Raw genomic sequence first — 23,561 nt, forward strand, 5'->3', positions numbered from 1 at the left:
AAATTCGTATTCGTTCCGTTCACTAACAGCCAAATTTGAAGGGAAATTCCAATACCTATAATTTAATAGTTATTATTAGTTAGTTATTTTTTCAAATTTTTTTATTTTCTTTCTTATTTTCAGCTTTTCGAATTTTTGATTTTTCAAATTTACGAATTGCGATCATAACGAATGATATGAAAAATGTAAAATAAAAAAAACACCCAAAAAAAAAACGTATAAAATGAAAGCAAAATTTTTCACCAGTGCACGTCTATTATTTATGGTTGGATTTCTGCTTTAATATATCTTCTGCCTCATGAAACGATTGCATTCATCCACACATAATAAAATCTCATTTATAATTTAATTTGGCTGCAATCTTGTCCCTGAGACAGTTTGTTAATGAAGCAAACTAAATTATATCAGCTCTGAAGAGATCGAGAAATTCAGTTCGCCTTTATCTGCGAAAACAAAAAAGGTGTCGGAGAGACCGGACAGAGGAGAAGGCTCAAAAAAAGAACGTTCATTTGATACAGCAAGGAAGGAGGTCTTCACAACGACGAGGACTTTAGCTCTTTATAATGCAGCATTCCATTGTCACCCCTTTATGTCCGTCCAGAAACAGCATCTCCAGTCTGTTGTGTAGATCACCATCCTTCTAGTACTCAATGGTCACAGCTTTTGTCTTTAGATATTCATTCAATGCTTCTTGGCCTGAAACAAAACCAAAAGGTGCATCAGTTCTATTGTCCTGCATTCCGTTGCCCCCCCCAGGTTGCATGGAGTTTGTATGCTTTCCCTTTGTATATGATGGTTTCCTCCCAGAATGAAGTTTCATCTGCTTATATTTTGCCAGTGAATGTATGCACCGGACCAGAGGCGTAGCTAGAACCTTCAGGGCCCTGATGCAAGAAATCATGAAGGGCCCCTTTCCAATGATCCTGGGGCCCTTTACTCCCATTGCTGGACCCTTTATTACGGTTCCACAGTGGGCCACCTTCCGCCAATGGTGTCAGTAGTTTTTTATTCTGGTTGGTTTTTTATTTATTTTTGTATTTATTTTTTGTAACCATTTAATTTTTTTTTTTTACAATTGTATTTTTTTTTTTTTTTAAATTAGGACCCCTGGTGAAATATCAGGGATCTAAACAGACCCCTGATGTCTCACTTTTGAGACAGAGAAAGGGACTGAGGACAGATACATCATTCCTTTTCTCTGCAGCCTCAGCTACACAGAATGAATGAACAGGAATAGCTGTACAGAGCTTCCGTTCATTCAAAAAAAAAAAGAGGCATAGTAAACACATGAATGAATAAAAAAAAATGTAAAAAAAAAAAAATCACTGACACTATTTATTAGGACAAGGAAGGGGCCGGTAAACAACACATCTACCCCCCACGGTGGCGGAACTCCACAACCCAGCCGCAAGTGCGACCTTTGCGACCCTGGTAGTTCCGTAGTTTTTTTATTTTGGTTGTTTTATTTTTTAAATAATTTATTACTCTTTTATTTTATTATTTATTCTTTTTTTTTTACAATTTTTTTTTTTTTTTTATGGTTTACATTTTTATAGGACTCCTCCGTTAGGGGGCTTTGGGGAAAAACAGAGTCAGTGATCAGTACAGATTCATTAAGACAAGGAAGGGGCTGTTAAATGACACATTTACCGACCCCTTCCCTGCTCTCCATCCTGACAGATCCCCTGCAGCAGCTGGCGAGAGGTGGGAGGGGGAAACCTGGCAGCGCTGTAAGGAGGCAGGAAAGGACACGGGGGCCTGGGGGCAGCAGCACAGCGATAGGGAGGCAGCGGGACCGGCATGTGGAGGAATTGATTCCCTTCATTACCCTCCTGCAGCTGTTGAATGTCTGCGGAAGGGGAAGCGGGCATTCAGCGCCTGCTTGGAGGGATCGGCTCCTCTACAAGACGCAGCCCTCCTATCTAGGCATAGCAGGGTGCCAGGTCGCAATGGGGACCCCTGTGATCCCTGTACATACGCCCCTGCACCAGACCCTTTTTTAACAATGCAGTGCTTCGCAAAACACATGGTAGGTTCATTGCGGTGCACTGCCATGTGTTGGTGTTGCAATCTACTGAACGCACGCATTTTAGCACTTTTTGTCACGATGCACCTTAAACATTTAAAATGGCAGACTTCACTTTTAAAACATTAAAGCCCAAATAAGTAGGCTTAATACATTCCATGCTGCACAAAAGGACCCTTGCTCCCTGTGTGAAAGCAGTGGTCTCTCTGCAGAGGTCAGACACACCCCCTAGTAAGTAAAAGCAAGAGTTCCCCAATCAGCAAGGAGCATGAGTTTTGCTGATTTCAGAGCTATAGTTATATACTAAGGGCCGAGGTGGCCTGATGTCTGCTGCAGAGACAGAGTTTCCATTTTCTGTCCATTGCTTGTATACATTATAGAACCATGTTTATTCTCACCTAGATCTTTGCCAAATCCCGACTGCTTGAAGCCTCCAAATGGAGCAGCGACGTCTGTTTTATTGTACGTGTTGACGAACACTGTGCCGGCCTGGAGCTTCTCGCTGACGTACAGAGCTTTGTTGATGTCCTTGGTGAACACGCCCGACGCCAAGCCGTACTCTGTGTTGTTGGCCCGCTTCAGAACACCATCAATGTCTCTAAAAATCAGAATGCACCCTCAGTCAGATGTCTGGTGGTCATGTATAACAAAAGGACAGCAGGCGCATTCAGGGTCCAATAAGAAATCAGCTCTCATTGGTTAGGCAACTCAAAGTAACAAAACAAAGATTTGGATTGGCTGCTGTGGGCGCTCAGTGCACATGGTCCACCTATAAATAAATTATTGCTTTAGGGTGGGCTGACCCTTTACTATTATACCAAACTTATCATTGAACCTCTAAATCGGCAACTCATAACCTTTTTTTATTCCAGAGGAACCCTTAAAATGTTTTTCCAGGCCTAAGGAACTCCTGCTAAAACCAATTTATTGATGGTCAATGGGAAAAAAGGCCCTTAACATTGGTAGCCAGTGGCAAGAATGCCCCTTATAGACAGGTAAAAAGATCACTGGCATAATATCACTGGCTCTCCCGAGTGACATTGGCCCTAAAACTATGCAGGCATCATTAGATAGGTGGTCAATCAGCCATAGCTCAAGGAACCCCTAGTAACCTCTGGAGGAACCCTAAGTTTCCATGGAACCCTGGTTGAGAATGGCTGCCCTAGAGAAACATGAAATAGGATTCCCCTGAAATCTAAGGAACTCCTGCTAAAACCAATTCATCAGAGGTCAGTGGGAAGATGCCTCCTCTACATTGTAGACAGGATGTCCTCCTTAGCTAAAAAAGATCATCGGTGTCATGCCGCTGACATTACCAAGTAGCATTGACCTTGGAACTATGCAGGCATCATCATTTGGGAGGGTCAATCAGCCACAGGTCAAGGAAACACTAGCAACCTATGGAGGAACCCTAGTTGAGAATTGCTGGTCTATAGAGACCCTTGAATGAATTTTCAGGTCTTGAGGAACCCCTACTAAAACCAGTTCATTGGGGGTCAAGTGAGAAGATAACCCTGCTTATATTGTGGTCAGAATGTCCCCTCTCACAGATAGTAAAAAAGAGCATTGGTGTCATGCCACTGGCTCTGCCAAGGGTTGTTGGCCCTGGAAATATGCAGACACCATCAGATGGGAGGTTAATCAACCACAGCTCTAGGAACCTCTGAATGGAACCTCAGGGTTCCATGGAACCCTGGCTGAGAATGGCTGCTCTAAAAGATTGTATTGGATAAATAGTGGTGCAAAATGTATTGGGGTGGGGTTAATTGATCATTTTTGGCATGAATTTTGCACGTGTGTGGGGATAGTGCAGCACTGGGTGGGGATCACTTAAAGTTTATAGGAAAACACTTGGTGAAGGGGGGGGGGGGGGCACTTAAAGTTTATAGGAAAACACTTGGTGAAGGGGGGGGGGGGCACTTAAAGTTTATAGGAAAACACTTGGTGAAGGGGGGGGTGGCACTTAAAGTTTATGGGGAAACACTGGGCGGAGAGGGGGCAACTAAAGTTTTGGGGCAACACTCAAATTGACGGTGAGGGGAGACATTCCGGATGGGGGAGGGGAGTTGCTTCAAGTTTATGAAAGGACACTGAGGGAGGAGGAGAGTGTTAAAATGTATAGGCAGACTCCAGGGAGTGGGTCTATCAGGTAGGCTGTACGGGGCCCCATGATTTTTAATGGTGGTCCAACATTCACACCGGGGCTTCAGCAGGCATGACTAAATAACTACCTCCCCCTCCCCCACAGCAGACAAGTGACACAGATGCCCTTACCCATCTTCAAATTTGGATATTATCATCACTGGGCCAAAAGACTCTTCTTTAGCGATGAACATCTCATCAGTGACGTCTGTAAATATTGTCGGTTCAAGGAAGAAACCTAAAAAAAAAGTCAAAAGGAATGGTCAAGATAGCAATGGCAGGAGTCTCCATATCCTATTGAGGCCCAGCGCAGACTACACTGCCAACCTGTCTCTACTCAGAGCTTACATAGCACAATGCAGCTGAGCGGGGCCCTCCAGATTGACGCAGAGTTGCTGGGAGCTCCCAGATAGGGATCTCCATTTTTTAACCCGACTCTAAGCTCTGCCCTCCCCTCTCAATATCAGACTATGCAAATGTGTCTCAGCAGCTGAGAAATGCACTGCATTGGGTTGCAGAATTCGGAGAGGGGACAGCTGGAGCTCAGATTGCAAATCTAAAAGGTATATGATGGCACCTTTAAAGTGGAACTCCAGCCATTTACTTTTGGAGACATTGGAGATAGATAGATAGATAGATAGATAGATAGATAGATAGATAGATAGATAGATAGACAGACAGACAGATAGATAGATTCAGGGCTCAGCAGGAATGTGGGGGAATGCAGTTCTGGCACCTCCAGCATATCCAGCACTGAATGTATGTAATGACAAAGGGTGCTGGAGGGTCTATTGATGCTGACTGCTGGGGGATCGATTGTTGTTGGGAGGTATCTATTGTTGCTGGGCAAGTCTATGGTTGCTGGGGGGGCTCTTTTATTGCTTGGGAATCAATGGTTACTGGGAGGGATTTACAGGAGAGGGAGGGGTCTGCTGTTGCTCGTTGCTGATGATTTATTAATGCTGGCTGCTATAGAGATCTATTGTTGCTGAGGAAGTGTATTGAAGTCATTGGGGGATCTATTGTTGCTGCTGGTGGTCTATAGTTGCTGGGGTGGATTTATTATTGCCAAGGGGATCTGTTGTTGCTGGTCAGATCTATTTTTGCTGGTTGCAGGGGATCTATTTTTTTTTTGTTATTAACACATTCCATACAATTTACTTTGCACCACAAAACGATACTTGGTTGTGTATTCTCTAAAAGTGGCGGTACTGAGAGGTGGGTAAGGGGTAGAACTAAGGGACGGTGCTCAGAGGTGGGTAGGGGGCGGAGACAAGGGGTGACTCAGAAGTTGGGAGTACCCACACCTATTCTCTGAGAAAAAAAGCCCTAGATAGATTACATAATTAGATAGATAAATAGATAGATTAGATAATAAGATACATTAGATAATTAGATGGATAGATAAATAGATAGATTAGATAATTAGATAAATAAATTTGATAATTAGATAGATTAGATAATTAGATAAATAGGTTATTACATAATTAATAATAGGATAGATTACATAATTAGATAGATTAGATAATTAGATAGATTAGATAAATTAGATAATTAGATAGATTAGATAATTAGATAAATAGGTTAGATAATTCGATAGATTAGTTAACTGGATAAATAGTATAATTAGATAGATTTGAGAACTAGATAGATTTGATAATTAGATTAGATAATTAGATAGATTCGATAATTAGATTCATGTGATTCGATAATTAGATTAGATAAATACAGTAGATTAGATAGATAGATTAGATAATTAGATAAATCCGATAATTAGCTAGATTAGATAATTGGATAATTAGATTAAATAGATTAGATAATTAGATAAATAGATTCGTTAATTGGATAAATAGATTAGATAATTAGATAGATTAGAGAACTCGATAGATTAGAGAATTCGATAGCTTCGATAATTAGGTAGATTCGATTGATTTGATAATCAGATAGATTAGATAAATAGATTAGATAATTAGATAAATCGATAGATAGATTAGATAATTAGATAGATTAGATAATTAGCTAGTATTGATAATTAGATTAGATAATTGGATAGATTAGATAATTAGACATATTAGATAGATTATATAATTAGATAGATTAGATAAATAGATTACATAATTAGATAAATTAGATAATTAGCAACCAAATAATTTCTAATTCTGGTAATTTAGATTTTCGATCCACCATCACTAGCAGACAGAAGAGCACGTTCCTGACCCCCAGATCAGTATAGCAGTACAGCCTGGTCCAGGACACACCCCTTTGCTTGTATGTGATTGGATAAGCACACAGATGATGTCATCCCTCTGTTACGCATTTTCACAGGTCACCGGCCTGCATTGAACAAACCAGCAGAGCCAGGGCTGGCTCCCAATACTCCCTCTCCTTCTTCCAATCTGAGTGTTGCTAGTCATTGGGATTCCAAGAGGATAATATGAAATCAGATTCAGGTACTTATGCTAGCTGTATGTTATGCTGGAATAAACTGTGATCTGATCTCTGCAGGGAGATTAGCTTTCAATCAGCCCATCCCCCCTGCACATTACACATTCTGTCCCCGGCCCCTCTGTGACCCTCTGCCCTTCCTGAATTAATGCAGCAGATGGCGCTCCTGGCACAGAGACACAAACACTCATCCTGCCCCGCTGAGTGAATCCCGGGATATTGAACCCAGATTTTTCAGAGATACGTCAATCACAGAGGAGGTACATCAGATGGATCAGATATCTGCCCAGTGACTGCCAAAAAAAACAATTCTGCTCCTACAGCCTAGCTCCAGCCAATCAGTTATAGACACAGCTGAACTACACGTGTCGCTTATCTCGCCAGCCGTCCATGTGATTGCACTGTGACACATTGCACCAGTCTACATAAAGGAGGGGGCATCATTGCTAATCTCCCCTCTCCTAAGTCTTGCTGCAGATGTACCCTTCCAGCCCCCAGTGTCTGAAACATGTTAAAGGGGGAATCTGCATGAACAAAATCCTGACATGTTACACTATAGGGTGCCATCAAACAAGCTTCAACTCTTATCATTAAAAAGTCATCCTTGAGCTCCGATTTAAAGCCTTTACTTAGGCTGAGATGAGGTCATCAGTCTGCTGCAGGCAGGAGAAAGCATTTCCTCAGTCTCTCCCCCCCCCCCACTGATCAGCAATATTGTAACTTTGATCTGATCTGTGTCAGACATTTGTGAACACAGCCAAGAAGTGCACAGGGACTAGCATTACATGGTTTCTAGGAAGTAAATGATAACCCTGGATGATGCCTGAACAAAGATGACACCGTCCTTCCGGAAACTCTATAAAAAGTAATACATACCCAAGCATGTTACACCTTACTGCATGCATGGACTTAACATGAAAAATATATCCAAATGCTCGGTCTCTTTGATGATGACAATGCTATACAATACAATAGACAAAATATAACCACTTGGGATAAAACATTTTTTTAAATGTCTGGAGTTCCATGCTGTAGAATAGCAAGTTCCAGCATGCACACTCCCTCTGTGGTTATATTCAGAGAAATGGAAGAGGCAGCAATATGCAACTGCCACCTGTTCTAGGACACACAATATACACACACAGTATACACACACAGAATACACATACACACACATTTTTACATACTGTCCCTGGTTTTATTGAGGCTGGCAACCCTGATGGGACCCCTTAGTGGCATGGGGCCCTCGGGCAGTGCCCGAGTGCCCGAATGGTCAGTCCGCCCCTGGGGCCAGGGACTTTTTTCTGGTTTTTGGTTCCATAGGCTTCAATAGATTAAAAATGTGTATTGAAAAATGCAAAATGCACCTGGAATATGCAAACTACAACCTGCGTAGGTGTGAACCAGGGCTTAATGTCCAAGCAGTCTGCAGCCATCACATAAATCAGTGAGACACTGTGAGACGCAGCCACTCATTAATGGATTCTATTGACTCTCATTCAATACAAAGTATCCTCCAGTGCAAATCTCAAGAAGGGTTTTGTTCAGTGGCGGCTGCTGCATCATTTTCTTGGGGGGGGGGGGGGGGGGGGGCGCCCCGAGCCCACCCTTTTTTTGAAGCCAATTAGAGCCTCAGGTCCTATTTTGTACTTCAAAAAAAAAAAAAAATGGTAATAAAGAAGAGTTTAAAGTTACATGGAATTGGGTGGTATCCCTGGAACTTAAACCTGTAAACACAAGTGGTTAAAGTGAAGTTCCACCCAAAAGTGGAACTTCCACTCATCAGATTCCTCCCCCCCTCCGGTGACACAGTTGGCACCTTTCAGGGGGGAGGGGGGTACAGATACCTGTATATTACAGGTATCTGTACCCACTTCCGGCATAGATAGCCGCAGAATCTGCGGTTATTTACGCCACTTCCTGCTCCCTCCCCGCTGCCTGCTGGGAAACACACGGGTCCCAGAGGCAGCAGGGACCATCCGTATTGCGCTGCGCGACTCGCACATGCGCAGTAGGGAACCGGGAAGTGAAGCCGCACGGCTTCACTTCCTGATTCCCTTACCGAAGATGGAGGCGGCAGCACCCGAGGACGTCTCCTACCTTTGTAAGTTACAGGTTCACCTGGGGGACCGAGTTACATCTTTCCATTGTGGGAACTTGCGTATTACTGCAATATACCTTACATAAATTTTGAATGGCATCCGAATGCATATAACAACTTCAATACCGGGCACTTATACCCCCTTCCTGCCCAGACCAATTTTCAGCTTTCAGGGCTCTGACATTTTGAATAACAATTGCGCGGTCGTGAGATGCTGTACCAAAAGAAAAAATTTTTATCATTTTTTTTTCCCCACAAATAGAGCTTTCTTTTGGTGGTATTTGATCACCTCTGGGGTTTTTAGTCTTTGCGCTATAAATAAAAAAAGAAAATTTGGAAAAAATAAATAAAATGTCTTCATTTCTTTTACAAAACTTTGTAAATAAGTAAGTTTTCTCCTTCACTGATGGGCACTGATACTAGTACTTTTATGCAGCACTGATAAGCAGCACCGATAGGTGGCACAGATATACAGCACTGATGGGTGGCACTGATAGGCACCTATAGGCAGCACTGATGGGCACTCATAGGTGGCACTGATGGGCAACACTGATAGATGGTACTGTTAGGCAGCGCTGATCAGAGGCGCTGGCAGGGGGGGGGGGGGGGGGGGGGCGACCCCCACTGTCATGAGAGCAGCCAATCAGCTCTCCTCTACTTGTGTCTGTCAGCGTGAGTGAGGAAAAGCTGATAAACAGCTTTTCCTGTTTACACCATGTTCAGCTGTGGTTGGACACGTCTGATCACGTGGTAAAGAGTCTCTGTCAGAGGCTCTTTACTTAGATTGGAGTTGTGGTGTGTCAGAATGATGCACCACACCACCGATTGTCGCGCTGCATGCCCCGCAGGCGCGCGCTGGCTCGTTATTCTGCTGGACGTCATATGACGCCCAGTCAGGATAACTGAACCAGTTCCTGGCAGTCATTCTGCTATAAGCCGGGCGGTAAGTAATTAAGCAATGCACATGCATTGCACTGCTCTGCAATGCCTTGTAACACACCGTAGTGTATTGCCATAGGCATGAATACAGGGTGTGCCGGATGTGCCCTAGTCTGCATTAGCATTATCTCTTTGTGTGGCAGCAGAGAGATCAATGTGCCAGGGCCATATACAGTATATATGTAGACACACACACATGTATGTGTGTTTGAACTTAGGGGTGCACACCCTAATGCAATAGGCTGCGCACACTTGTGTGTTGCAATGCATCATTGCCGAAATTTTCTGACACGTCCAAATTTTGCGACCTTTTGGTGCATTAGCAGTCCACTGTTTTCAATGCTCTATCTTAACTTAAGCGCGTTAAAACACAACATAATGCACATTATTGAACATGCATTAACCCACCACCCATTAAAAAAAAAAAAAAAAAAAAAAAAAAGCACAGACTCAATGGACTACTTGGTCTTTTTCTGCCATAACTTTTCTATGTTTCTAAGAACTGCACAAGCACCAGGATTTACATGGCTGGGTCATTATTGAGCCGACACCTCAGTCCAGGAAGTAGATGGTGACCCTGGATGATGTCTGAACTAAGATGGTTCTGTTCTTCTGGAGACAAAAGCAGATTAAAATATTGTGTGTGTGTGTGGGAGGGGGGGGGGGACTGGGATCTCTGTGAAAGGTAATAAATACCTGGGAGAATTACAATGACACATTACTGAGAATACACGCAAGCATATCTGATGCTGGGTCCACTATATTAGCTGGTATCAGTGTACCTGGTCTAGGAACTTGCTTCCCTCCGTATACCAGTGTGGCTCCCTCTTTCACGCCTGTTTCGCAATATTCAAGGAGTTTATCCAAATGAGCTTTGTGATTCTGAGGGCCGTGGTCTGTAGACCTGTCCAAAGGGTCCCCGATCTTCATCTTCTTCACCTCTTCAACCTAGAAAGAGAAGACATGGATTGGGAATCCAGGGCAATGGATAAGGGGGTACCACTGGTCTTTCTGTATAGGGCCCAGCACAGCAGGGTGGATTGGATGTGGGCAGGGATAGTGATTGGTGTGGCGGGGGGGGGGGGGGGCAATTACTGGAACTGATCCCCTGTATGGCTATCTCTGCAGCAGCTGAAAGCTGGATTCTTCTCCTCTCCCTCCTGTTGGCTTTCAGCTGCTGCAGAGAGAGCCATACAGGGGATTGGTTCCAGTAATTGCCCCCCCCCCCCCCCCCCACAACACTCACCAATCACCCTCCCTGTGCACCATACCCTGTGCAATTACTGGAACCGATCCCCTGTATGGCTCTCTGCAGCAGCTGAAAGCTGGCTTCTTCTCCTCTCCCTCCTGTTGGCTTTCAGCTGCTGCAGAGAGAGCCATACAGGGGATTGTTTCCAGTAATTGCCGCCCCCCCTTCCCCACCAACACACACCAATCACCCTCCCAGTGCACCATATGTTTCCCCCTGTTGCCCAGGTCCCCTGTGTGCCCCCCTACCGCCGCAGTGCTCTGGCTTTCCTCCTCTCCTTCCTGCCGGCAGCTGCAAGCACACAATAGGATCCTTCAAGATGGAGAGTGAGGGAACCCGCATCCAATTCACAATGGTGTAAACCCAGCCAGACTGTCTACATCTCCTTTCTGATCCCGTACTCGCCCCTTCTAAGGGGTCATTATCACCGTCACTCACCACTCTCCGCACAAACTCATCATGAATAGACGACTCTACGAACAGTCTTCCGGCTGCAATGCAATTCTCCCCTTTGTTGAAGAAGACGGAACTCATTCCCTACAGGAGAATACAGATATAAGATTTGTAAAAGAGTCACTGGAAGGATCAAATGCTTTCTTTGCATTCCTTCTGCCTCCTATATATAAATCTAAAAATGTAAATAACTGAAATAAAATAGGTAAATGTAAACCCAAATGTATTTATTAATATGCATGTATGTATTTATTAACATATATATTTATATGTTTAGATTTGTGTATATATTTATGTATTTATTATTGAGAGAGAGAGACGCGTTTTGCCTGCTGGTTGGGAGCGATTTTGCAAGTGTTCCCGACCCGCACACGTGTGAGCCTAGCCTTAATGTGGTGTGATACATTATTAATAAAGCAAGAAATACATAATATATACAAACTAAATAGTAATGTCCTGAGATGCATCGTAAATAGTAATATATACAGTATATATCTTTTTTTATTATGTTTATTATATATTTATATATGTATTACACTGTGAATATACATCTATGCATATATTAAAATGTTTATATTTATGTATTTATTTATTACGTAATATGTATGTTTATATTTGTATGTATGTTTATGTAGATCTAAATATAAATACATTGATGAAAATCTAAATCTAAATGTAAAACTACAGTAAAAAAATTAAAATAAAAAATAATAATGAAACAAATCTGAATAAAATAAATAAATGTACTATAATCTAAATGTATGTATGTATATATAACTTTAAATCTAAAGAAATTTAATACATTTATGTAAATCTAAACGAAGAATTAAATAAATTACATAAAATTAACAAATATAAATATACATCTAAACAAATACCATAAATAAATGTAAATCTAAATGTAAACATGTATATGTAAATCATTACATTGAACTTATGCTTGCCCATTTTGGGTGGTTATACACAATAAAAGTATTTTGTTATATCTATTTAAAAAACAAACAAAAAAAAAAAGAGAAAAAAAGATCCTGAAGACTTATGAGCTGAAAACTTCCTGTTCTCTCTGCCTGTAGTGATTGTTATCAGTTACATTGTTCCCAGCTCTCTCTCTCTGAGAATTATAGAACTCCTCCACTTATGTTTTGGTGATGAGGAGAGGGGAAGGTGCTCTATAGTCCAGTTTTAGCATGACAACGTAGCTCCATAGATATTCTACAGTGAGTTGTGGTTGTCACCTCAGAACAGCAAATGCGTTACTGCCAGGATGATTTGGTGAATATAAAATAAAAATGAATGCAGCCACCACACCTGAGGGCCGGTAAGCTACAATATATGACATTATTGATCTAGAGAGATCAGATATCAGTAAATCTTATTTGATACCATGCAGATTATGTAAGTTTGCCCAAAGAAATGAATGGGTCTTTAATTTTTATCAATAAAATAAAAAAACAAAGCCGTGCTACTAGTGATAAAAAAAACAAAAACAATGATTAAGCTGCCAGCATCGACAGTCTAGTGAACTGTATGACAAAGTGATAACAGAAATATATAAATGCAGCGCTAATTTACAAGTTACATAGTAGTTACATAGTAGGTGAGGTTAAAAAAGACACAAGTCCATCAAGTCCAACCCATGTGTGTGATTATGTGTCAGTATTACATTACATATCCCTGTATGTTGCGGTCATTCAGGTGCTTATCTAATAGTTTCTTGAAGCTATCAATGCTCCCCGCTGAGACCACCGCCTGTGGAAGGGAATTCCACATCCTTGCCGCTCTTACAGTAAAGAACCCTCTACGTAGTTTAAGGTTAAATCTCTTTTCTTCTAATTTTAATGAGTGGCCACATGTCTTGTTAAACTCTCTTCTGCGAAAAAGTTTTATCCCTATTGTGGGGTCACCAGTACGGTATTTGTACGGTACAAAGTGTAAGAATCCACAACATCACACAAGGATGAATGTGGAACTGGTGACAATTTATAAATCCAAAAATCCAATGAGGAAAATAAATTGTGAATCCTATAGCAATACTGCCAATGTGTACATAAACAAGATATATTATTTCCAATATCATGTGAAGAAAAAAAACAAAAAACTGTCCGTGATAAGAGTGCATGAATCCAATAGGGATCTTTATTGAAAAAGGCCAAGACTTAAAACATGCAATCCACCGGCCAGGGAGGTGCAATAAGTGATCACATAAAAATGAGTATATAAAATTTGCGTGGTGTCCAAAGCACAGAGCTTAACGACCCGACATGTTTCGGACAAAAGTCCTTCGTCTGGGGCATGCCTATTGGATTCATACACTATGGAGAGCCCCTCCTTTTCTTTTCATTTTTTCCCCATGCTTTGACACGCCATGCTCTGGAGCCTGTCCATTCCATCCAGCTGACAACTTCATCTGAGGGCTAAGCACGCTTGCATGCTGGAGGTTCTATCAAGTCCCCCTACCGCTGCGGATGAAGTTATTGAAGTACATCTCCATCATCTCCTTCTATTAAACACCTGTCGGATTGAATGATCCATACGCCTGATTGACCCACCGCCATATGGTGAGTGTGTCCACCCTTTCTGGTAAGCGTGCCTGACACTTTTCAGCTTTCCTCCTGCATGATGGTATATGTCACAGGAAGAAGTCTGCTATACCATATCCCTTGGGTAGAAAAGGCATCACTCTCACAAGTTTGAAGTCTTTTTTGGGACTATACTGCAGTTATTCTCTTATCACGGACAGTTTTCTGTTGTTTTCTTCACAGGATAGGGTATTGAAGAATACTCTCTTATCACGGACAGTTTTTTTGTTTTTTTCTTCACATGATATTGGAAATAATATATCTTGTTTATGTACACATTGGCAGTATTGCTATAGGATTCACAATTTATTTTCCTCATCGGATTTATAAAATTGGCACCAGTTCCACATTCATCCTTCTGTGATGTTGTGGATTCTTACACTTTGTAAATTAGCGCTGCATTTATATATTTATGTTATAATATTTATCAGAAGTGTGTTTGAAATGATAGAGACAGAATATCAATCAAAAATCCAGAAAAAAAAAAAAAACCCCACATAAAACAAATGTTATAAATTGAGTTGCAGTTCAGGATAGTAAAATAAGTATTTGACCCCCAAGCAAAACATGACTTAGTACTTGGTGGAGAAACCCTTGTCTGCAAGCACAGAGGTCAGACGTTTCTTGTAGTTGGTGACCAGGTTTGCACACATCTCAGGAGGGATTTTGGTCCACTCTTCTTTACAGATCTTCTCTAAATCCTTAAAGAGGAGTTCCGCCGAAATTTTTTTTTTTAAGTCAGCTTCTACAAATACTGCAGCTGCTGACTTTTAAAATATGGACACTTACCTGTCCAGGGCGCCCACGATGTCCTCACCCAGAGCCGATTTGTCCCTCGGCTCTCGGGTGCAGGCGCCACCATCTTTGGTAAGGGGATCAAGAAGCGAAGGCTTGCGGCTTCACAGCCTGGTTCCCTACTGTGCATGTGCGAGTCGCGCTGCGCGTCCTCACTGGTCCCTGCTGTCTTCTGGGACCTGTGTGTCTTACAGAAGACAGCAGGGGGGGGGGCAGAGGAGGGGCCGGACATGGCATAGATCACCGCGGAGCCTGCGGTGATCTATGCCCAGAAGTGGGAGCAAATACCTGGATTATACAGCTATATGCTCCCCCCTCCCCCCTGAAAGGTGCCAAATGTGACACCATGGGGGTGGGGGGGATTCCAATCAGCAGAAGTTCCATTTTTGGGTGGAACTCAGTTTTAAGGTTTCTTGGCTGTCTCTTGGCAACTCGAAGTTTCAGCTCCCTCCATACATTTTCTATAGGTTTAAGGTCTGGAGACAGGCTAGGCCACTCCATGACCTTAATGTGCTTCTTTTTGAGCGAATCCTTTGTTGCCTTGGCGGTATGTTTTGGGTCATTGTCATGCTGGAAGACCCATCTTCAGTGTTCTGGCTCAGGGAAGAAGGTTCTCATCCAAGATTGTACAATACATTGGCCCCTCAATGAGGCAAAGTCGGGCTGTACCTTTAGCAGAGAAACAGCCCCAAAGCATAATGTTTCCACCTCCATGCTTAACTGTAGGGATGGTGTTCTTGGGGTCACAGTCAGCATTTTTCTTCCTCCAAACACGACGAGTCCCCCTCCTCAAGAAGGCACACGTACAATCATGCCAATGAACATCTAAATGATTCAGAGAAGGATTGGGAGAAAGTGATGTGGTCACATGAGACCAAAATTTAGCTCTTTGGAATTAACTCGACTCGCCATGTTTGGAGGAAAAAAAAATTCTGACTATGACACTAAGAACACCATCCCTACAGTCAAGAACGGAGGTGGAAACATGATGCTTTGGGGCTGTTTCTCTGCTAAAGGTATAGGCCAACTTTGCCTCATTTAGGGGCCATTGGACGGGACCATGTATTGTACAATCTTGGATGAGAACATTCTTCCCTTAGCCAGATCACTGAAGATGGGTCTTCCAGCAGGACAATGACCCAAAACATACCGCCAAGGCAACAAAGGAGTGGCTCAAGAAGAAGCACATTAAGGTCATGGCGTGGCCTAGCCAGTCTCCAGACCTTAATTCTATAGAAAATGTATGGATGGAGCTGAAACTTCGAGTTGCCAAGAGACAGCCAAGAAACCTTAAAGATTGAGAGAAGATCTGTAAAGAAGAGTGGACCAAAATCCCTCCTGAGATGTGTGCAAACCTGGTCACCAACTACAAGAAACGTCTGACCTCTGTGCTTGCCAAGAAGGGTTTCTCCACCAAGTACCAAGTCGTGTTTTGCTTGGGGATCAAATACTTATTTTACTCACTGAACTGCAACTCAATTTATAACATTTGTATCGTGTTTTTTCTGGATTTTTGGTTGATATTTTGTCTCCATCATTTCAAATAGGCCTATGATAAAAATGATAGACCCTTCATTTCTTTGTAAGTGGGCAACCCTACAAAATCTGCAGGGGATCAAGTTATTATTTTCCCCACTGTATATGATGATAACAAATCATACGTAAAAACAGTTAACACATATACAATTATGTACATCAAACTGATCTCTTTTTCAAGTATGACAAAAAAATAAATAATAATTGGAAAGTCTATACAATTCCTTTAAAGATCACCACACACTTTACAATACAACTGTACAATTTCCTTTGGACCTACAAACAGTTATATAGAGTACGGATCTGCCTGATTGGATAGTTTAGGTTGCTCCTCTTATTACACAGATCTAAGGTTGATTGTACAGGAATTGTACGGCCAGACTGTAACGAGTATGGTGACCCCCAACTGTCCCAGTGTCAGCTGGCTCTGTTCATATGGTAAAGTCTCACCATTCGGACGGCCTTGTCCAGGTCGCAGTCAGTGAAGATGATAAGAGGAGATTTCCCACCCAACTCCAGAGACACTTTCTTCACATTGCTCACTGCACAGCTGGAGGGGGAAGATAAAATATATTATGTATATCCGCTCCGTATCATCACTGCGCACCTCAAAAGCTATTTGCTGTTAAGCCCCATTCACACCTGTGCGTCACGCCACATTTTCTTGCGTGTTTGTCACGTGACAGCATCGGCCAGCCCATCCACTTCAACACGCAAAAAAAACACGCCAAAGCAGGTCCTACACCTCTTTTGGCAGTGAGCCTCACATGTGTTTGGAGTACGCACCTTGGCGCGCGGCTGCTACCTGCATTTGGGGTGCCATTAAGAAGTAATGTGTATGAAGCCATAGAATGTGTTTTTGTGTATACATTTCTGAATGCCATATACCTAGAAATGGGCAGATCACTTGACCCCCAGGCCTTTTCTGGCACATATTGTTTACGTGCAACAATCAGTATTTTTTGCTAGAAAATTATTCAGAACTAGACATGTGCACTGACAAAAAATTAGTTTGTTTTAGTTTCATTCGTTTTCTTGCTTTTTTTAGAAATTTGAAATTCGGACATTTGAAAATTTTGGAATTCGAAAATCCGGAAATTCAAAAATTTGAAAATCCAAAAAGCTCGAAAATTCAAAAATCTGAAAAAAAGAAAGTAAAATTCGAAATAACTAACTAATAATAACTAACTATTAAATTATAGGTATTGGAATTTCCTTTCAAATTTGGCTGTTTGTGAACGTAACGAATACGAATTTATCTGAAGTTACGAATCATCCAAAATAATGAACGCCGCATCTAAACAAATTGAATGGAACAAATTAATAATAAATAATAATAATAAAAAGGTTTTATTATTATTGTTATTTATTATTATTAGATTGTTAACTTCCATTCTTTTAGATACGGCATTCGTTATTTAAGATAATTCGTAACTTTGGATAAATTCATACTCGTTACGTTCACAAACAGCCAAATTTTGAAAGGAAATTCCAATACCTATAATTTAATAGTTATTAGTTAGTTAGAAAATCCGAAAATTCGAAAGAATAACTAATAATAACTATTAAATTATAGGTATTGGAATTTCCTTTCAAATTTGGCTGATAGTGACCGTAACAAATACGAATTTATCCGAAATAACGAATGCCGAATGTAAACAAATGGAATGGAAGGAATTAATAATAAATGACAATAAAAAAAAGTTTTTATCACTAATATTGTTATTTATTTTACTAATTTGTTACGTTCCATTTGTTTAGATGCGGCATTCGTTATTTCGGATAATTTGTTACTTCGGATCAATTCGTATTTGTTATGGTCACTATCAGCCAAATTTGAAAGGAAATTCCAATACCTATCATTTAATAGTTATTATTAGTTAGTTATTCTTTTGAATTTTCGGATTTTCTAACTAGCTAATAATAACTAATTATTAAATTATAGGTATTGGAATTTCCTTTCAAAATTTGGCTGTTAGTGAACGTAACTAATATGAATTTATCCGAAGTTACAAATTATCCGAAATAACGAATTTACGGATTTTCATTAATTCGGATATTTTCGAATTTTCGTTAATTCGGATATTAACGAATTTGTCGAAATTCATTAAAAGACTAATTTGGAACGAAACTAATTGCACATGTTTAACTACAAAAGAGCCAACCGCCAACTCTAAAAAAACGGTGCCAGGATGATGCTTGGCATCATCCTTGTACAACCACTTGAAGTCCAGCGATGTTCCGGTATGTTGCTGGTTGGCAAGTGGTTAATGCACCTTCACACTAGTGGCTGAGAGGTTGTAAGCCCCACAGTTGAGCCGCGTTTTTTCCACCCCCCTCCAACTGCTCCCTCTTTAGCTGCAGAGGCAGCAGCCGGCGGTGACACATACTGGTGCCGCGATGCTTGGCTTTGGGCATTATACCACCTGTGGCTTTCAACAGGTGCAGCGTCTGCTGAGCGTTGTCCATTCAAGTGAATGTGGTCACTCTGCTGCACGCAGTACATGGCGGTAGATCAAGCGGTTAAAGCAGGCGGTGAGGAGGCGATACATCGTATTCCTCACTGCCTGTAAAATGCTCTCTGAAGAGCGATCCAAACAGGGAGCACTCTTCAGAGGCCACAGACCTAAAAGTTTCCCCTTGCATTCAAAAAGATCTAATATTTCCAATTCTGGAAAACGTCAGGAATTTTTGAACGTTTATATTATTACAAGCCGGCCTCATATATGGTCTATAATATTACACCCCTCCCCCCCCCACTTACCATTTCATGATCTGTTTGCCTATAGGGGTGGATCCAGTGAACCCCAGTTTCCTGACATCGGGGTGGTCGGAAAGACGTTGTCCAATCAGAGATCCTATAAAGAACAGAGATATTTATTTGTAAATAATAAATAAATGGACTGACAATTCCCTTGGCTGGCTTCCCAACAGTCCCCCTCTAATGCCGCGTACACACGGTCGGACTTTCCGGCATACTTGGTCCGGCGGACCAGAGTGTGCCGGACAATCCGCCCGTGTGTGGGCGGCGGCGGACTTTTCCGGCGGACTTCTTCCCAAAAGCCCGCCGGACCTAGATTTTAAACATGTTTGAAATCTTTCCGTCGGACTCAGTTTCGGGCGGAAAGTCCGCTCGTGTGTGTGCTGGTCCGACGGAAAGCCCGCTCGTGTGTAGGCTGGTCCGACGGACCAAATACGACACGAGGGGATGGTATTGCATCTCGCGCTCGCTGCAATAGGAAAAACAAATCTTCCTATTGCGGCGAGCGCGGGGCATACCAGGCCCTTAGGTCTGGTATGGATTATAAAGGGGAACCCCGCTACGCCGAAAAAACGGCGTGGGGTCCCCCTAAAATCCATACCAGACCCCGATCCGAGCACGCAGCCTGGCCGGTCAGGAAAGGGGGTGGGGACGAGCGAGCGGCCCCCCCCCTCCTGAACCGTACCAGGCCGCATGCCCTCAACATGGGGGGTGGGTGCTTTGGGGGAGGGGGGCGCCCTGCGCCCCCCCCCCCCCAAAGCACCTTGTCCCCATGTTGATGAGGACAAGGGCCTCTTCCCGACAACCCTGGCCGTTGGTTGTCGGGGTCTGCGGGCGGGGGCTTATCGGAATCTGGGAGCCCCCTTTAATAAGGGGGCCCCCAGATCCCGGCCCCCCACCCTATGTAAATGAGTATGGGGTACATGGTACCCCTACCCATTTACCTAGGAAAAAAGTATAAGTAATAAAACACACTACACAGGTTTTTAAAATATTTTATTAAACAGCTCCGGGGGGTGATCTTCCTCCGGCTTCGGGGGTCTTCTTCCGGCTTCGGGGGTCCCTCCGCTTCATCTTCTCCCGGCGTCCGGTTGGTTCTTCTCCGCTCTCTTCTCCCGGTGTCGCAGGTCTTCGGCCGGCCCCTCCGCTCTCTTCATGTAGCTCTATTGCGAGCGGAGGTCCGGACTTCTTGGCTTCTTGGCTTCTTGGCTTCTCTTCTCTTCTCTTCCCCCAGATGTTGACACGACGCTCTCTCCGGCTGGACTGGTCTCTGAGGGCTGCGTTGTGACTTATATAGGCGGAGACCCCGCCCCCATATGATGTCACAGTCCTTGGGCATGCTGGGACTGTGACGTTTTAGGGGGCGTGGTCGACCACGCCCCCTAAAACGTCACAGTCCCAGCATGCCCAGGGACTGTGACATCATATGGGGGCGGGGTCTCCGCCTATATAAGTCACAACGCAGCCCTCAGAGACCAGTCCAGCCGGAGAGAGCGTCGTGTCAACATCTGGGGGAAGAGAAGAGAAGAGAAGCCAAGAAGCCAAGAAGCCAAGAAGCCAAGAAGTCCGGACCTCCGCTCGCAATAGAGCTACATGAAGAGAGCGGAGGGGCCGGCCGAAGACCTGCGACACCGGGAGAAGAGAGCGGAGAAGAACCAACCGGACGCCGGGAGAAGATGAAGCGGAGGGACCCCCGAAGCCGGAAGAAGACCCCCGAAGCCGGAGGAAGATCACCCCCCGGAGCTGTTTAATAAAATATTTTAAAAACCTGTGTAGTGTGTTTTATTACTTATACTTTTTTCCTAGGTAAATGGGTAGGGGTACCATGTACCCCATACTCATTTACATAGGGTGGGGGGCCGGGATCTGGGGGCCCCCTTATTAAAGGGGGCTCCCAGATTCCGATAAGCCCCCGCCCGCAGACCCCGACAACCAACGGCCAGGGTTGTCGGGAAGAGGCCCTTGTCCTCATCAACATGGGGACAAGGTGCTTTGGGGGGGGGGGGCGCAGGGCGCCCCCCTCCCCCAAAGCACCCACCCCCCATGTTGAGGGCATGCGGCCTGGTACGGTTCAGGAGGGGGGGGGGCCGCTCGCTCGTCCCCACCCCCTTTCCTGACCGGCCAGGCTGCGTGCTCGGATCGGGGTCTGGTATGGATTTTAGGGGGACCCCACGCCGTTTTTTCGGCGTAGCGGGGTTCCCCTTTATAATCCATACCAGACCTAAGGGCCTGGTATGCCCCGCGACGGGGCTAGCAAGGTGTCAATCTCGCCGATAAAAGCGGCAAGATTGACATCCTTCTCTAGTCCCGTCGCACCTGAGTCACGTTCAAAATGAACGGACTTGTCCGTGTGTGGGCAAGTCCGTTCATTCTGAAAGTCCGCCGGAACTCCGGCGAAAGTCCGTCGGAAAGACGGGCGGACTTAGCCCGCCGGAAAATCCCGGCGTGTGTGGGCAAGTCCGTTCGTTTTAAAGTCCGGCGCACCTGGCGGACAAAGTCCGTCGGAAAGTGTGCCGGACCAAGTAGGATAGAAAGTCCGCTCGTGTGTACGCGGCATAAGGGATCGGCCACATGTGTGGCTTGGGGGCAGAGGGGGCATTAAAAGACATGCAGCCACTCAAAAATGTGCACACAGGTGCTTTGCGGGCGCAGCAAAAATGAAACAGCATGTCAATCTCGGTGGGCAATTTTTGGGCCACCGAATGTAACTAATGCAGGTCTATTGGCTGAACCACAACCGCTAAGCAACCACATGCGATGTATGCAAAGTGTAGCGCAGAAGTGCCCCTTTTGTAGGATTAAATTGAGCTGTGGGGAGGTGACATATCGCCTCCTCACCGCCTGTCAAATGCCCTCTGAAAAGCGATCCACTGCCGATCGCTCTTCAAGGGGCACCGCTCATGTGTGCAGACCCTTAGACCCAAAGCCACGTTTGTCTCTTTGGCGGACAAAAGTATCCACCAAATGTGTTTGTATATCGTTCCTAATAGTCAGTACTAAGTCCATTACATATCTGGATTGTATTTGTTATATAACGCTTCTGTAATGTAACCAGGACTGCTAATAGAAATCAAAGGGCATCATACAGCCTATCTGACAGGCCCCGCCCCCCTGGGGGAAAGTGACTGAGGACACAGATTTATTAGTCCCTTTTTCTACAGCCTCAGCTACACAGATGAATGAATAGGAAGCGCTCTGAGGCTTCCTGCTTATTCACAAACTGAAGCATAGTAAACACAGTTTTCTATGCTTCAGTGATTAGTGGACAGAGGAGTGATTGGTACCAATCACTCACTGCGTTCATTCAGAAAAGGAAGGGGCTAGTTAATGACATAGTTACCGGCTCCTTCCTCCAATCTCCATCCTGAAACATCCCCGTAACATCCTCGTATGTGCTCATAGGAGAGGAGGGAAGCCGGAAGCTCTGTGGGGGTAAAGGGCACACGGGGGTCCGGACAGCAGATGGAAGGGCGCATGTGCCAGGACCAATCCCCTTGCAGTGCAGCTGGGGGGAGAAAAAGGAGGAGAAGCTGGCAGTGCTGCATGAGGAGGCAGAAGAGGATCGGTGTCTGCAATAAGACAGTACAGTTTGCCCTCCTGCTCAGCAGACACCTGGGCCCCCCTTTTGAACTGATGGGGCCCGGGCCCAGTACAGGCAGCCCTAAATGTAACTGACATCCTGTACTGCAGTCGTTCTCAACTCCTGTCCTCAGGGCCCACTAACAGGCCAGGTTTTATGTATTACCTTGGGGGAGATGCAGACTAGAATACTGCAATCACTGAGCAGCAAAATATATCACCTGTGATGTATTTCAGGTATCTTGCAGACCTGGCCTGTTAGTGGGCCCTGAGGACAGGAGTTGAGAACTACTGCTGTAATGAAATGGAAATCCAATCAAAGGTGTGCGCACATGGTGTGCTGGGTGTGCCTGGGCACACCCTAATCATCACGTGCGTATTATCACTCTGTGTGCAGGTGTGGAGATGGGAAAGATCTCCCTCTTATCGGCTCTGCCAATAGGAGAAGTGCTTACACACTTTTTTCACTGCGTCACCAGAGAGATCAATGTGCCGGGGTCAAAAATGTTGACACACACACATGCATGTGTTTGCGCTTTGGGGTGCACACCCTAATGCAACAGGCTGTACACCTATGAATCCGATGAATGAAAGAGTCAGGCCAGGGACTGTCAGGCATGCAGGAGGAAAGGGAAAGATGACACTGAGGGGTTGATTTACTAAAGGCCAATAGACTGTGCACCTTGGAAAGTGCAATTGCCCTCTGCAAGTGCAGTTGCTCCAGAGCTTAGTAAATGAGGTAAAGCTTCACTTTGCAAAGAATACCCAATCACATGCAAGGAAAATAAAAAAAACAGCATTTTTGCTTGCACATGATTGGTTGATGGAAGTCAACAGAGCTTCTGCTCATTTACTAAACTCTGGAGCAACTGCTCTTGCCGTGTGCAACTGCACTTTCTAAAGTGCACAGTCTTTTTGCCTTTAGTAAATCAATCCCTGAATGTCCTCCAGTCAGG

General features: G+C 43.9%; 1 protein-coding gene across 1 annotated transcript in view; it reads right to left on the reverse strand.

Annotated features, from left to right (window-relative positions):
• Positions 1-332: 332 nt before the first annotated feature.
• The window catches only part of LOC141102902 (cytosolic 10-formyltetrahydrofolate dehydrogenase), a gene marked incomplete at its 5' end in the record, with an annotated part of 44,086 nt that continues 20,857 nt past the window's right edge, over positions 333-23,561 (reverse strand). The window contains 7 exon segments of the mRNA XM_073591938.1: positions 333-696; positions 2,425-2,624; positions 4,301-4,406; positions 10,436-10,601; positions 11,341-11,439; positions 16,716-16,815; positions 19,030-19,123. Coding sequence (XP_073448039.1) covers positions 641-696; positions 2,425-2,624; positions 4,301-4,406; positions 10,436-10,601; positions 11,341-11,439; positions 16,716-16,815; positions 19,030-19,123 — 821 coding nt within the window.

The sequence above is a fragment of the Aquarana catesbeiana genome, linkage group LG07 (genome assembly GCF_042186555.1).
Source record: "Aquarana catesbeiana isolate 2022-GZ linkage group LG07, ASM4218655v1, whole genome shotgun sequence".
In the NCBI taxonomy this organism is placed as follows: domain Eukaryota; kingdom Metazoa; phylum Chordata; class Amphibia; order Anura; family Ranidae; genus Aquarana; species Aquarana catesbeiana.